A 15,953-nucleotide genomic window follows, 5' to 3' on the forward strand; every position below is an offset into this window, starting at 1 on the left:
TAACACTAGATGGTAAAGTCGGTGGCACTGCATAAACAACAGCAGTGCTAGAATATTCCCAATAAATCACCGCTCTTTCTGGAAACGTCCCAGAAAGGACTGGATGAAGGGGACAGAGACAGTGTAAGAGGATGGGACAGGGAAGGGAGGGGAAAGAGGATCAGGACAGTTTGTCTTCTCATCCTGTGTGTCCCTTAAATCAGTATGTATGTATTTATGTGTGTGAGAAGACATTTTGAAGGGAAATAATAAATAAATGCTAATATACAAGGACATATTACCAAACCATGCAAACCTTCACCTGCAAAACATGCACAACCACACATAAATTTGCTTTCTATTTCTCTCACAAGGACACCAGTTCTTCCCTGTCAAATTACCAGATAAGAAATGATAAAATATGACAGAGTGAAGCTTATTTGTCTATTTCAGCAGTTAAAATCCAGATGTAACCAAACTAATTTCTCAAAATGACTTCCCTTGAGTTATCATTTATGATTCAAACATGAACCAGCCGATGAAGAGCTTTCAGGACATGGTGGAAAACTGCATCATGAGGTCACCTAGCGTTCCTATTAGAGAACCAGAGTAAAACAGAATTAACTATGCTCAATTTGATGACAACTCCCAAGTAGAGCACTGCAACATCAGCTGCACTGCGTTTTTACTCATATAGACTGCAGTAACGCTCTTTTATACGCAGGACAGGACAGGTGAGACTAATACAGGCGGCTGGATGCTTTTCCTGCATGTGCTCCAGTATGGATCCTCGAAGGACACCTGCATGTGTGCCCAGAGCTGAAGAGGCACCTTGACCTGGATAGAGGAGTCTTTTGCCATAAATAAGTTATACATTTTAAAACGGATGAATTATGCATACGGGCGTGACGCATATAGACTCTTAGGCTGTGAGGAGAAGAGAGGCTAAGAGCACTGCAGCGAGACAAGGTGGTACATACTTTATAAAGCCTGGATGAAACGCTCCTATGTACTGGGTGACAGTTTGATGTCACTTCCTGGAGTGGTGACTCGTCTAACTCCTCCAAATGTGTCACACAAGGTCAAATTAAGCATAAAATGAAGTGGTTTAAGAGCACAATGAATAACACAGTATTTCAAATGAATGATTAGGTTTTTTTTTTTTTTTTTTCAGATCTGAATTTTCATAAAAAACATTAAAAAAAACCTGCCACTGCCTGCTTACCTGGCAATTAATGCCACTTAGGTTTGCTATTTGTTGTGTAATTCAGGAGATAGCAAACTGGGGACTATAAAGTGCAAGGGGTCTGAAACCTGGCGTGGCCTAGCCAGTCTCCAGACCTAAACCCAATAGAGAATCTTTGGAGGGAGCTCAAACTCCGTGTTTCTCAGTGACAGCCCAGAAACCTGACTGATCTAGAGAAGATCTGTGTGGAGGAGTGGGCCAAAATCCCTCCTGCAGTGTGTGCAAACCTGGTGAAAAACTACAGGAAACATTTGACCTCTGTAATTGCAAACAAAGGCTACTGTACCAATTGCAGCTGTATCATACAAATAAATAGTTAAAAAATCATACATTGTGATTTCTGGATTTTTTTTTTTAGATTATGTCTCTCACAGTGGACATGCACCTACGATGACAATTTCAGACCCCTCCATGATTTCTAAGTGGGAGAACTTGCAAAATAGCAGGGTGTTCAAATACTTATTTTCCTCACTGTATATATTTATATTTATATATATATATATATATATATATATATATATATATATATATATATACACACACACACACACACACACACACCCTGAACCCTGCAGGGAGAGTAATACATTTCAAGTTTGGCTTAAAAATGTATGTAACTACATTCAGTAAATAATTAAGTAAATAAATCAGCTCCTGCACACTAGGACAACAGGAAGGTTTATGTGAGATACACATAGTTCAATCCCTTTTAGGCCTCTTTACTGCTTAAATCCACAACTAGACCAGAGACCCATCCGCATTGTTGTTCCGCAATTTGACACTTTCATTAACACTATCACACACTAAAGGTGCACTAAAGGATAATCTTTGTTCCCACTGTGTCTGGTTTATCTGTTTACATAAGTATGGACACAATTAATCTGTTAGAAAACATGGCACTTTAGCAAAGCTTATCTTATCATGAACACCATAAATAAATCAACACATCTGCAGAGAGATAAAGAGAGAGCAAGAGTGATTAAACAGAGAGAGAGAGGGAAAGGGAGGAAAGGGGGATATTTTTACTTTATGAAGATCTTATGTTTAAGGTTCAGCATGTTGCCAGGAATACAGATATAAATGTCTGATGATGTTGTTAGCAATGTACACAAATTAACTATCACAGAGTTGGTGAGATAATGGGTAAGACTGGAAAGGCCCTTGAGCATCATTGCTGGTTAATTCCCAACTAATTCTTACTACTGTATGTTTTATATGGTAGCTGACTGCTGTTTAGAGAGGCACTCTATATACACATATTAAGGACAATACTATATTTGGCAAAACTTTTGTATGAGCAATAATATGAAACATTGATATAATTGCACTATACACTTTGATTGTCATGTCTTTCATAATTTTATAAATGATCATGTTCTGTAATTCCAAGGCTTCAGAGTGCAGGTTTAAGAAAAATCTACATTGTAAGGTACACAACGATATCAGGACAACAGCTATTTAATTGTAGTCTCGACTAGCGTGAAATCTGATTGGTTGTGGTTGAGCCGCCTGCCAGGAGACACTCTGAGTAGTAGCACTGAAAGCAAACCTAAAAGTAACCCTGTAATGATTATCCCCTCAACAAAAGTGTTTTACCTTGTCCTAAATAAGGTAAAGAAGAGGCGACCGTGGTATATACATCCCTCAGCCCATACTGTACAGAAAAGGTACAAACCTTCAGCACAGTGATGTTCCAAGCGTAACTCTCCATGGCCTTCTGCAACTTCCTCCCTTTCAGTCCTTCTCTTGCCCCGATTCGATGCAGATCCTCATGAAAGTCCAATCCTAAAAGTGCAATAAAGCAGCATTTGTTATAGTATTTATGAAAGACACAGACAATAATTGCTAGCCAGTATAACGTGAATCTCAAGAATATGCTTTGTAAACATATGGGCAAAGACATCACAGAGTAATATGGGTGTATTGTTATTGTTAGAAGCTGTTTTTATTCTGAAACGCTGCCACAGGGCAACCGAATCGCAGTCGTGACTCACTCCATATATCATTCATAGCAGAAACAGCCACAGTGACAGGAAAAAACAAACAGTCTGTGACGAATGGATGGATGGACAGATGTACTAAAATGCAAACAGTATGTGAAAAAAAGTATCTGCTTCAAACAATAGAGCTGATGAAAGGCCAACTGGACGATTTAAAAAACGTTTGTTAACAGCATCTCAGTGGCAGAAAGTAAGCCAGTCTGAAGGCTGAACTTTATGTCAGACGACGCTATCAAAAAGATGTTTTCTGCCTAGTAAACAAAAGGCAATCCCTTACGAAAATCTACTGTGTCAATACCATGGTACTTTGATATAAATCATGGAATTAAAAGACTACTGGTATTTAAATGGTACTCCAAAGTACTTCAAAGAATACCATGGTACTTTCTGGTGGTGAATTCTGTCACAATTATCTTTCAGTTTACATCTTTCAATTGCGACTCTATATCTCAAGATCTCTTTTTATTTTTGGCATTTTTCCCTTTACTGAGAGTATAGTGTAGACAGGAAGTGAAGTGGGAGAGAGAGGGGGACGGGTTCGGGAAAGGCCCGCGAGCCGTGACTCGTACTCATGTCGGAGCCCTGCCCACGAGACATCGGCTCCGACTATTTCCATAAATATGACAAAGGTTAAAAGAAGCAACAGCAAAGTGATGCCACTTATTGTTTCTTGAATGCATTGCCTGTTTGAACTTTACTATAGTTTTCACACTCTTTTTTCCCCAAAACCTGCAGAACATACACTTGTGACATCCTGAATGAAACGCTATATACGACGTGGGCTCTCAGCTGCAGCAGGCAAGTGCACGTGTGTAAGAGAAATGTCTGAGAGTGTATTTGTGCAAGTCCAGACATACTCTCTCCAGGCGTAAGCCTGAAGGTGTCAAAACGTTCCCTAACACCTGCCCACCGTCCACTTCACTCAGCTGGGATTCATTCCAAGAACAGCTCCTCTCATCTCCACAGCCGAATTTATGCCAACAGACGCTGCTACTGCAAGGCTAGCTAAATACATGTCATAAATACTGTTTTTAAGTAAAATGGGCTGTAGTTGCTCAGCATTCATGTGATTTTAAACAGGCCCCGAGACCACAGCTGTAAAAGAGTACAGCCATGCTCATTCAAGTTTATTTGCTTACTATGTCAGTATACTGACAACATTGTTATCTAAATGAGCTCATCTGCAGCTTCACATTTTCAAGGGCACAGAGCGAGGAAGGGCTGCAAATGACAACAGATTTGCCGGAAGAACCATCATTTTCACACAATGTACATTTCTGAGCTGTCACCGAACGAGAGGACAGCTACATCTGTTTGTGTCTGAGAGCCTTTGAAGTTTGATACAGATGAGAGAGTGTTTAATGACAGACAAAGTTGCCTTGTTACATTTAATGTGGTTGCTATGGCAATGGTGATGTATGGTGATCCTCTCAGAATAGGTCGCCTCCTGATTGGACGATCGGATGTGACATGTTTGCGTGTTGGATGGAATCGTTGAGTCGGAGGTGTCACGATGAAGGCAAGAGAAAAGGAGATGGATGAAGAAAAGGATTAAGGGAAGAAATGAAGGACAGGATTAAAGTAACAGGATAAAATACAGGATTGAGCGATTGTGATGAATTGAAAGAAAGATTGTGTTAGTTACGGGCAGTATTGAATAGCTGTCTCAATGCGGAGATGCCGAAGCCCTTGGAAAGGGGATTTTGGCATGTCAAGTAGATTATTACGAACTTAAACTGTATGCAGTTATACAGTTAGTATATTTAGATCAATGCATATTTAAATGCATATAGACACATGTATTTCCATTAAGTGTGAGAGTTAGGCCTGAAACATCCATCCATCCATCCATCCATCCGATGTGTTGGAGCACAAATAGGTCACAGGTCTATTCTGATGAATCACGGATGCCAGGGAAAAACAATGGTAAAAGCAATTTCAAGAGAAAATATAATTTTCTAGCTTTTGATATTAATAGAAACCAACCACATTATGATAGTTATATTATGTTAGACAGTAAATTTGAACTATGCACGTTATTGAGATTTTAAATGATTTTAATGAATTTTAATGAGAGTCCTCATACATTTTAATTTCACTGTCAGAGGGACAATTAAACAATTACTTGAACTTTAGCTTAATGTTTACTAAAACTTCACATTGAAATTAGTCAGGGTTCTCTGGTAAAGTGCAGATGTAATGTAACGGCTCCACCATAACAAGAATAGCAATGCACAGCAAGACATTTAAGATTATGTACCATTACAAATAATTGGAAAAGAAATGCAATTTCTTTTTTTTTGTGAATATTTTTCTATTAATCTATTTGTCTGTATTTACATTGCATATCTTTTTTGACGAGCCATATTTTTATCACTGCGCAATTAATCTCCTACATCGTGTCTACACAAACTAACTATTTTAAATCCGGAGTGAATTCTGACTAAATCAAACAACTTTGATTGGACATTGCGTTCGAGAGATCAACAAACATGTCTGTGATTGGCTCCATTTTTCACCGCTGCAAAAACACATTGTAAATAGAAACATTTGACGTTCAGAGCGCAAACACAAATACGCACTGAAGTGTTCTCCAATATGATATTATTACAGTATCTACTGAGGGTGCTCTTGCTTTCATTTGAGGGTGCTGAGCATTTGACTTTGTAATGTTTTTTTTATCCATGTTTTAATTGTTTGACAAGAATTATGTATGATCAAACATTAATTGGCGGACCCCCTGCAGTAACGCTGCGGACCCCCGGTTGAAGACCCTTGCCTTAAGCAACCATGGGACACGATTAATCATCTTAAGATGAGAGCAGGAACGGACAGTTATACTTGTCCTAGCTCTCAATCCTCTCCATCTTAATTACGTAACTCACTTTTAATTAGCAGAGTTTGACCGAAGTGTTTATTAGAATGGAAAGGTGCTGGTCAAGGCTATCAGCGCCCCACAGCTCTCTGTCTCTCTCAAACAGCTGCCCCCCTCCCCTCACGCTGCTAATTAAGGTTCAGATCGGCAGCTGTGACACTCAGATGGACAAGTCCAGATCCGCACGGCAGAATGTGAGAGACGGCGAGTGCTAGAAACGTGTTTATTTTTGAGCCAAAACCAGTACGAGCAGAGAAGGTCATTAGCAAAGGCATGATTCAACCTCTCCACCGGCGCGAGATAGATGGAGGGAGGTGGAAGGACACGAGATGAGAAAGAGTGGGCGAGGAGACAGCGCTAGAGCACGCCAACCTTGTTTATTTACTGACACTCTATTGCTCTCTAAAGCAGATTTCTCCATTAACATGGTGACACATAGCCAGCCAGGGGTTCTGGCGGAGCGTTATATAAAACTGATTGTTTCGACTTTAGATTCCAATTGGATACGCTGCATTCAAAGCTGCTGTAAAATTACTAGAAACAAACATACATATTAATGCACACATTCCGTATTAATGCATTGCGTTGCTTGGCAACCACAAACAATGAACTATAGTTCTTGGCGGAAATTTCTGGATTACTTCACATTTTTATCAATAAAAATTATAGACTTAATTGTGTTATGTCATGCCTAATGCCACGGTCACACTAGATGCTGCACTAAATTGACTTCCATTGATAAGCATGTGGACGCCAGAGACCAGCAACAAAATCTCATGTACAGCAGTATTACGCTTTGTGTGTACAACAGTTACAATTTGGTGAACTTTGACCAGCAAATTTGTATGATGAGAATAGAGGATCTAAATGTCACAGACTGACACAAACTTGCTGTAGATGATATATTTGCACATTTTTAATGTGTAATACCATTCTAAAGTTTGGGCTTAGAAAGATTTGTTCACTTTTCAGCAAGGATTCATTAAATTGATCAAAAGTGACAGTAAAGACATTTACAATTTTGCAAAAAAATTAAAAAAATTAAATTCTATTGCAAATAAATGCTATTCTTTTGAACTTTTTTTTTCATCAAAGAATCATGGTTTCAACAAAAATATTAAGCAGCACAGCTGTTTTCAACATTGGTAATAATAAGATAATATATAATGAAAAGATTATATTGAGAAAAGAAGTTTCTTGAGCACCAAATCAGCATATTAGAATGATTTCTGAAGGATCATGTGACACTGAAGACTGGAGTAATGATGCTGAAAAGTAAGCTTTACCATCATAAGAATAAATTACATTTTAAAATATAAAAATGAAAAACAGTTATTTTAAACTGACATAAAGTTTTACAATTTCTACTGTTTTACTGTATTTTTGATCAAATAAATGCAGCCTTTTCTTTTTTGAACTGTAGTTTGCTACTATTTTCATTTGTTGTTAAAAACAGAAGCCCTAAAGCATGATATCATATCCTATTCTCTGTGGTGTCTTAAAATGTGATTGTGTTTTCCTGTAGACTGTAAAATCACTGCTTCGCATGACCCCTCTAGGTGAATCACTTTATTAATTTATGTTAAAAAAAATCATGATAAGTTATAGTTAACTTATATAGTTTTAAATTGTTTTTCAAATAAATATCCTGTTAACATTTTCTCTCTCTTTCTCTTGCTCAGATCTTAGCTTTATCTATGTGAACACAGTCGAAGGCTTTAGGGCACAAGCCACCTTGCATCACTTCAAAATAATAGACAATTGTGTCTGTTGGTATGTGTGTTTTATGCCAAAAGTGGGTAACAAAAAAAGTCCCCGGGCTATTTTATACGTCCACGAGGTCAGATGATTAAAAAGAATGCAAAAAGAGACGAAAAACATCGCTTTCCACTGTGCTCTGGAAAATTATTCACTTCAGCTACAAAATAGATTATCAAGGGGTACACTGATTATTAACCGTGGAAGAAAATATGTGTGTGCAATGGTTTATGCTTCCTGTTGCTCCATGAGTAAACAGACAAAAACATTACAGTCATTAAAAATGCCTAATTGTTATTGTGAAGTACTGTATTTTAATGATCAATCGGCGTTGTGCTTGCACTGTTAATCTTGCTGCTAATATACTGTATGTGTGTGTTTGTGCAACGATACCTGCTCGCTGTGCTTGTGTAAGTTTAGAGTACACGCCGTCGGCTGATTCGATCAGTGTACGACTCGTCTGGATCATCTTTAGGAAACCAAAAACAGGAAACAGGAAGTCAGGTTTCAGCAGGAAGTGAGACTTCCAGATCAGGCAAGCCCTCCCCAGAGAAGCCCAAACTCACAAACACATACACACACACTCAGTAATAAGCTGTATTGACAGAAGAGATTGAGTTGCATTTCACAGGCCAGATGAGATGTGCTTCTTGCAGTAAAGCCCTTTCATTGTCTTCTCTGTTATTGCTACTAGTGTAATGACACTGTTTATAGCTAAATTTAGAATCAAGTAAGAGCATGCACGCATTAATACACAGTATATGCACAAACATATGTTAAACTGCTTAGGCACTGAGTTTTTATGATGTGAATCAGTATGTTGTGAACCTGAAAGCACTAACCAAACCAGCTTGGACCAACATAGAAATTGAAATAGAAAGCTGGTGTTGTCAGAGATTTGTCAAATAAATTATTCAAAACTGAATACATTCCTGATTCACAGTCTAACAAATACTTTGACACTTGACAAATCATAGTTATTTTGACACTGATGGAGGCCTAATTCAAAGTGGAAATCCTACACAGCCAATCTGTACTTGGGCTGACGTGCACTGACACACACACACACACACACACACATCTGGTTCGCTATCTTTGTGGGGACTCGTCATAGACGTAATGGTTTTTATACTGTACAAACTGTATATTCTCTCTCCCTTACACGAACCCTACCCCTAAACCTTCCCATCACACAAAACTTTCTGCATTTTTATATTTAAAAAAACACTAATTCTGTATGAATTATAAGCTTGTTTCCTCATGGGGACCTCACACACACCACATTCCTGCATACATTATATATAAGGATGTCTGCTCATATCAAAATGGAATTGTGTCATGAAAGAGAAAATACACAGCAGGGTGTGATAGAGCAGAAAGGATGCGTAATACAATCAAACACTTTCACATCTTTGCAGAATTTAATCTGTTAAATTCCCGTTGTAAAGGAACAAGCAAGAAAGAGCAGAATGTTGCAGTTATTCTGCTGTAGGCTATGACTGAATTCATAAACGCAGCTCCAGTTAATATACACAGGTACTTATGTTTAACTAAATACATATTTGGATTTATTTAAATAAAATATTCAGGATATACGTTTATATATTCACTATGTATTCTGGAGTTATGATATAATATTCAGATTGTCAACTACTGTATATATTCAGTATATAGGATTATTAACACATATTTACAACTACATTCAGGGTATATGACAGTATATTAAGATTTGCAAGTATATACAACTATATATGCAGGATTTATGAACATATATTCAGATTTACAACAGTATATTCAGGATTTATGACATTACATGTATAATCTGATTTGGAACTACGTATATTTATATTTATAGCTATATATTCAGTATTACTGATTATACATTCATATTTGCAACTGTATTTTTATAGATTTACAAAAATAAATTCATTATTTATAACATTATATTGAGATACTATAAATATACATGCGTTCATGACCTCAAGGCTAGATTATTGTATTTTAATAAACAAACTCCAGCTGGTCCAAAACGCAGCAGCTAGAGTTCTTACTAAAAGCAGGAAGTATGACAAAAGTAGCCCAGTTCTGTCAACACTGCATTGGCTCCCAATAAAACATTGCATCAATTTTAAAATCTTGCTAATTACTTAGAAAGCACTAAATGGTTTTGCTCCCCAGTACTTGAGCGAGCTCTCAACGCATTATAGTCCTTCACGTCTATTGCGATCTCAAAATTCTAGCCAGCTGATAATACCTAGAATATCAAAATCGACTGCTGGCGGTAGATCCTTTTCCTATTCAGCACCCAAACTCTGGAATAGTCTTCCTAGTCTTGTACGGGAAGCAGACACACTCTGTCAGTTTAAATCTAGAATAAAAACTCTTTAACCTGGCATACACATAGCACATTATCACCTTTCTATAATTTACATCCGTTAAAGGATTGTTAGGCTGCATTATGTCAATCGGGAATACTTCCCATAACACCCTATGTGCATCGTAAGAAGAATAGCATATACGCTAATATTAGTCTCTCTGTTTATCCAGAGACTACCACAGTTAGCCGTATCCGGTCCATATCCAGATCAGATGGTGGACCTGAACCTCCTAGGCACGACCACAACGCAGCCCTGCATGTCAGCAGAGACAGTGTCTACTAAAAAATCCCCTGTAAAGGCCTCGTCGATATGACAGCCATCGGAACAGATCCCAGCAAAGACCATTAGAACCAGATAAGTCCTCTGCACAGATCTATAACCAGGCAGCTTCGTCTCCATACTGGCATGATGAATCCGATCTTTAAGCAAAAGGCACTGGATAAAACATTTGAATGCTACCAATCCACAATGCCATTTCTGACTTGTGATGCAGCCTGAATCATAAATCACACAGTGTGGGTTCAATGGCCAGAAGAGAACTGGCCCCCCGACTGAGCCTGGCTTTTAAATACGTTTTTTTCCTCAGATCTGTCACCTGATGGAGTTTGTGTTCCTTGCAACTGCTGCCTCAGGCTTGCTTAGTTGGGGACACTTAATATTCAACAATATTATTGATCTGCCTGCACTGATGCTGTTGAATGAGAACTGAACTGAGCTGGATGATGACATCACTGTTTGTTTTCTGCAGAACTGTTTTAGATGTAACTGTTTTTAAATCAACACTGAACTGACTTTTAGAGCTGCTTGTACAGCCTCTGTTTGCATTATTGAATCATTTTCCTGTTATCACTGTAAAGCTGCTTTGAAACAATCTGTATTGTATAAAGCGCTATTGTATATAAATAAAGGTGACTTGACATATACAGTATAGAAACGACAGATTCAGGATTTATGACAATTGATGAAACAGGTTTATTAAAATGATATATACTACAAGATTTGCTGGAGCAGCATTCGTTAATTCAGCCATAGTGTTATTCAATATACGTATAAAAACCATATAATGCTTGTTTTTTGTTCATTTTTGCACTACAACTACTAAACAAATGAATGTAATATTTGAGCTGACCTATCATGCATTACCCTCATGTTTCGTCCTAACATATTTTGGTTCACATGTGCTAGCACGCTGTTGAATTTCACCCTACCGTGTCATAAGCAGTGAGCACTTTACGCAGCAGCTCTGGAATGGGGCCATGGGCTTCCATGGTGGGGTAGGCCTCGCTGAGATTTACCATTACCCGTAGCGCTCGCTCACTGTTCAAGAGCCAGGAGGACACAGTCAGGATACACTGTTTCATGTTAGCTGCAGGAGTCAGACCGCAGAGCTCCTTAAACGACACCACGGCATTCTGGAGAAAAAGATAGCAGAGAAGACATTAGCTTTAGTGACCTACATGAAAAGTGCAGGTCAGTTTCACATTCTAGATAAATGTGCGATTACCCACAGCAACAGCACACAGTGTGATTCTGTTTAAATACATATACCTCCGACCATGGAGAAGCTCATGTTTACCTCAACCAAGGGAATTAAACTTCCCTCTTTGTTTTTACAAAGTAATTGTTGAATGTGCACAAGAAGACACAGCACACTGTCACGCACTAGATCGTAATTAAAGCACAGTCAGCTCATCGAGTCCTGGAGAGATGCAGAAAGGACATAGCTTTGCCTTCTAGTAACTAATGCTGAAGAAATAAATATCTGAGAGTCAAAGAACTGCTGTAGCCAACAATGTTGCCTTAGTTCAGGAAAGTATTAGGGATATCATACCCATCAGAGAAAAATTATGTTTCTATGAGAGTTCTGTAAACACAGAAGACCTTTGAGAGAAGAGCAGCATGGTTTAAGTTCCCATGACATTAAGATCTCAGAGCACTTGGATTTTGTGTTGTTTAAAGTGATGCTGTGTGTATTTAAGGGTAACTCTCGCCAAAATGCAATCTAGGGTCTTTTTGTTAATCTACCCGAGGCAAACGTTCGTTTAAAAGTATAATTAGAATGGAAACGCCACTTTTAAGTTTGACCGTGTTTTCGGTCAAATTGCCTTTTGAATGGGAGTGCATCAAAATATAACATCTATTTTTAAAACACTAAGAAGGCTCGACACAACATGAAACTTTGCTCCAAGTATCACCAGGGGCTCTACACATGAACTTGAGCATTGAGAACATTGTTTGTGTACACAGAGTTTACTAAAAAGAACTCACTGTAGCTGTGTCCGCCGGCATTTGACAGTCAAAAATAGTCGATCTCCGAATGCAACGTAACAGGGAGGAGAGTAAAGATGGAAAGCTCCTAAAGCTCAGTTTCATACAAATTCACGGATAATTTGTTGTTTTGTCGTTAGTGGAAATCAATATTGGCCTTGTATTTGAAAAAGGATCATCATATAAGAAACAATACTAAAATTCAGAGTCAGAATCCATTCAGTCAAATTCATTCACATTCAGACTATTTTTGACTGTCGAAATGCCGGCGGACACAGCTACAGTGAGTTGTTCAAAATCTTTCTTTTCAGTAAACTCTGTGTACACAAACAATGTTCTCAATGCTGGAGTTCATGTGTAGAGCCCCTGGTGATACTTCAAGCAAAGTTTCATTTTGTGTCGAGCCTTCTTAGTGTTTTAAAAATAGCGATTTTTGATGCTATCATAGTCGTGCCCCAAGCACTCACATTCAAAAAGCAATTCGACCGAAAACGAAAATACGGTCAAACTTAAAAGTTGAGTTTCCATTCTAATTATGCTTTTAAACGAAAGTTTGCCTCGGGTAGATTAACAAAAAGACCCTAGGTTGCATTTTGACGAGAGTTACCCTTTAACAAGAGTATCAAGTAAGCAAGTGTTCTGATTCACAAGTGAGAGGGTGGACAGCTGCTTGTAAGCTTTTGACGCCGATCATAACAATGCTGTTTTCCTGGCCTCCTGACACACACAGAGACCTTAGGGCTTCACAATTAATCGGATTAAAACCAAAATCGCGATATGGCTTAGTGCGATCGTCTGATCTCAAAGGCTGATATTAACTTAAATATATGCGCTTTGTGTCTCAGAGTGAAGTGTGGCACTGCGTCCTTTTACACACGAGCAACTCATGATCTGGTGTTTTCAATGTCTGGTGTGGTTTCAGTAAATTCTGCTCCACACTAATTTATCTCTGCATCAGCTGTTTGGGTCTCTATTGGGTTGCGTTTGGGAAAATGAGAAGCACTTAAACCAGCTGCCATCAAAAAAAGAGAAGCTTTAAGATCTCCCAATGGTTTTCCGACAAAATAAAAGCTAGATGGTTTAACATTTTAAAAATGAAGAAACTATTATATTAGCTATATAACCATCAATATTAGTATTGTAATTACTATTGTTATTGTCATTATTGTTATATTATTTTCCTTAAGACTTTTTATTTTACAGTGAAATTCTTAATAGCAATATTGTAGTTCAACAACTACTGCTATCACTAGTAATAGTTAGTAACTAGTTATATTGCTGAGTAATCACACAATTTTTACCAAATTATTCAGCCCTCAAACAAGCACTGAAAACTTGGAGCTTTAAAAAATGCATTTTAAATGGCAATTGCAATTCTTATCAGAAAAGTCGCAATTCGATACAAAAGAAGATATTTTGAAATCTGGTGAGGTTAAAACAACATTGGACCCCAATGTATGGACAAAAACGGTTCTTCAAAATATATGTTTTTGTTCCACAGAAAAGTCCAAGTCAGGTTTGAAACAACACGATGGTGAGTAAATGATGACAGACGTTTCATTTTGAGGGAGAACTCACTCTTTTGGTCTCATGTTCAGCAATTGTCAGGCCGACAACCATTTCTAATCCAGACACATGTAGTCACATAGTCTTTCACACACGTGAATTTATATTTAGCACATTTATTAATCTGTCTTCCCTTTGGAGCCGACCCCCGCAAGACGCTTTCAACAAGATTTGCTATTCTCTTGGGAAAGTTTCAGAACAAAGGTCCCCACAGGAATACCAAAATATGCTCACACACACAACCCCCACCTACTACCTTGTGCCGCAAAATGACAAATGTTTATAACTAAGACTGATGCTTATGAAATTAGTCGAGTGTTTAAACATAGGTGTCTAGGAACAGATTTGGACAATTTGTTCTTATAAAGAGAGCTATCAGCGGTCTCACACACCCACCCACACATATACACAAGAAGAGCTGCTCTATCTGCCTAATGCTCTATTTTTTTCCCCCCATTAGTCGTTCATTTTTGTTATTTTCAGTTTAATGAACTCTTTGCTGCATGATCAAAATTCCATAATTTAATTCACACACAAACAACGTGGCTCAGGCCAGGAGAGCGCGGGAAAGAGCCGCTTCCGGCACACGCTCGGATAATGTGTTCCAGACACTTCGTCCTGTGTTTGTGAAAACAAGCGTGTTTGTGTTTGCATGGGTCAGGAAGAGTGGGGGTCATGCAAGCTGAGCTATAATGTGAAAATGGATCAAAAATATAGTATAAAAACAGACTATTGTGACTATAGATCTGGGTACAAATTGAGCCTGATGTAAGTCATCGAGAACATGCAAAATCATGAATAACAAATTTGGATTCATTGGAATTTGAATTAGCAGGTGAGCCAATAGAGGACAAAAATCATTAAAATATCTATTGTGAATGTAAATTGAGCAAATATGACATGTACTGTAGGTGAATGTAAGTAAATTCATAATCTGCTTTTCCCTTGCTGTACCAAACTCAGGTGACTTTCTTTTATGGAACACAAAAGTAGAAATCTTGAACAGGGGGTTTTAAACTGGGATCTGGGGCCACAAGGGGGCGCTGGGGAAAAACATGAAAAAATAAAATAAAATAATTTAAAGTCCAATTTTAATATAATATTTCTTATTTTAAATTAAGAGAAAAAAACTAATAAACAACTGAATAAATAATTAAGTTTATTCATAATACTGTTTAATTCCGCTTTTTAAACATTGGTAAGAAATCACGAAATTAATACCTTTTTTTGACAGGTCAAATAATATTTAAAAAAAGGGGGACTGGAGCAACATAAACATATAACATAAAAAACAAACATCTGCTCTTAGCTCTCCTTGATATGTTTAAGAGAGAATTAGCAATGTCTGATTCATGAACAGATGGTTCTTTCGAGTCAGATCCTTTAAATTAATCAGCTGATATTTCACGAAAGAAAGAAAATCACATGGGTTTAGAATTTAGAAAATTCTAAGTTGACGCTGCAATGAAACAAACAACAACTTCTGTTTAGCTATATAGCAACATTTAAGCAATAAAATTTTCCCAGTTAAAGCAGAAGTACATTATCACGAAACTTTACAGATGATCTTAAAGGTCTCATGCTAAGACAGCTGTGATTTATTGTTGTCGTTGAGGCATAAAGCTGTCGCTCCATGGTCATGAAATACTCATATATACCCATTAAATACGGCAGCACAAGACTAATTCATGCACTTACTGGCTCTGTGCTTTAGACACAATTATAAAGCTCAGTCTAGAATAGGCACGTTAACTTTAGACAGGATGTTATGCTAGTAAAAAGTGCTGACTCATGACAGTGTGCATAGTAAACACTGAGCGATGTGCACGCCAATATGTCCATATTTAAAGCGCAGCAGATTTAGATTTAGATCAGGCTTCAAT

At 37.8% G+C, this 15,953-nt stretch overlaps 1 protein-coding gene across 1 annotated transcript in view; it reads right to left on the minus strand.

Annotated features, from left to right (window-relative positions):
* LOC311290409 (inactive phospholipase C-like protein 2) overlaps window positions 1-15,953 on the minus strand; it is a 68,962-nt gene that overhangs the window by 1,876 nt on the left and 51,133 nt on the right. Inside the window, exons 3-5 of the mRNA XM_084408865.1 lie at window positions 11,445-11,648; window positions 8,252-8,327; window positions 2,901-3,010 (exon numbers count right to left, since the gene is read on the minus strand). Of these exons, the coding sequence (XP_084264991.1) occupies window positions 2,901-3,010; window positions 8,252-8,327; window positions 11,445-11,648 (390 nt within the window). The remainder of the gene's footprint in view (window positions 1-2,900; window positions 3,011-8,251; window positions 8,328-11,444; window positions 11,649-15,953) is intronic.

Source organism: Rutilus rutilus, assembly GCF_951802725.1.
Source record: "Rutilus rutilus genome assembly, chromosome: 1".
NCBI classification, from domain to species: Eukaryota; Metazoa; Chordata; class Actinopteri; order Cypriniformes; family Leuciscidae; genus Rutilus; species Rutilus rutilus.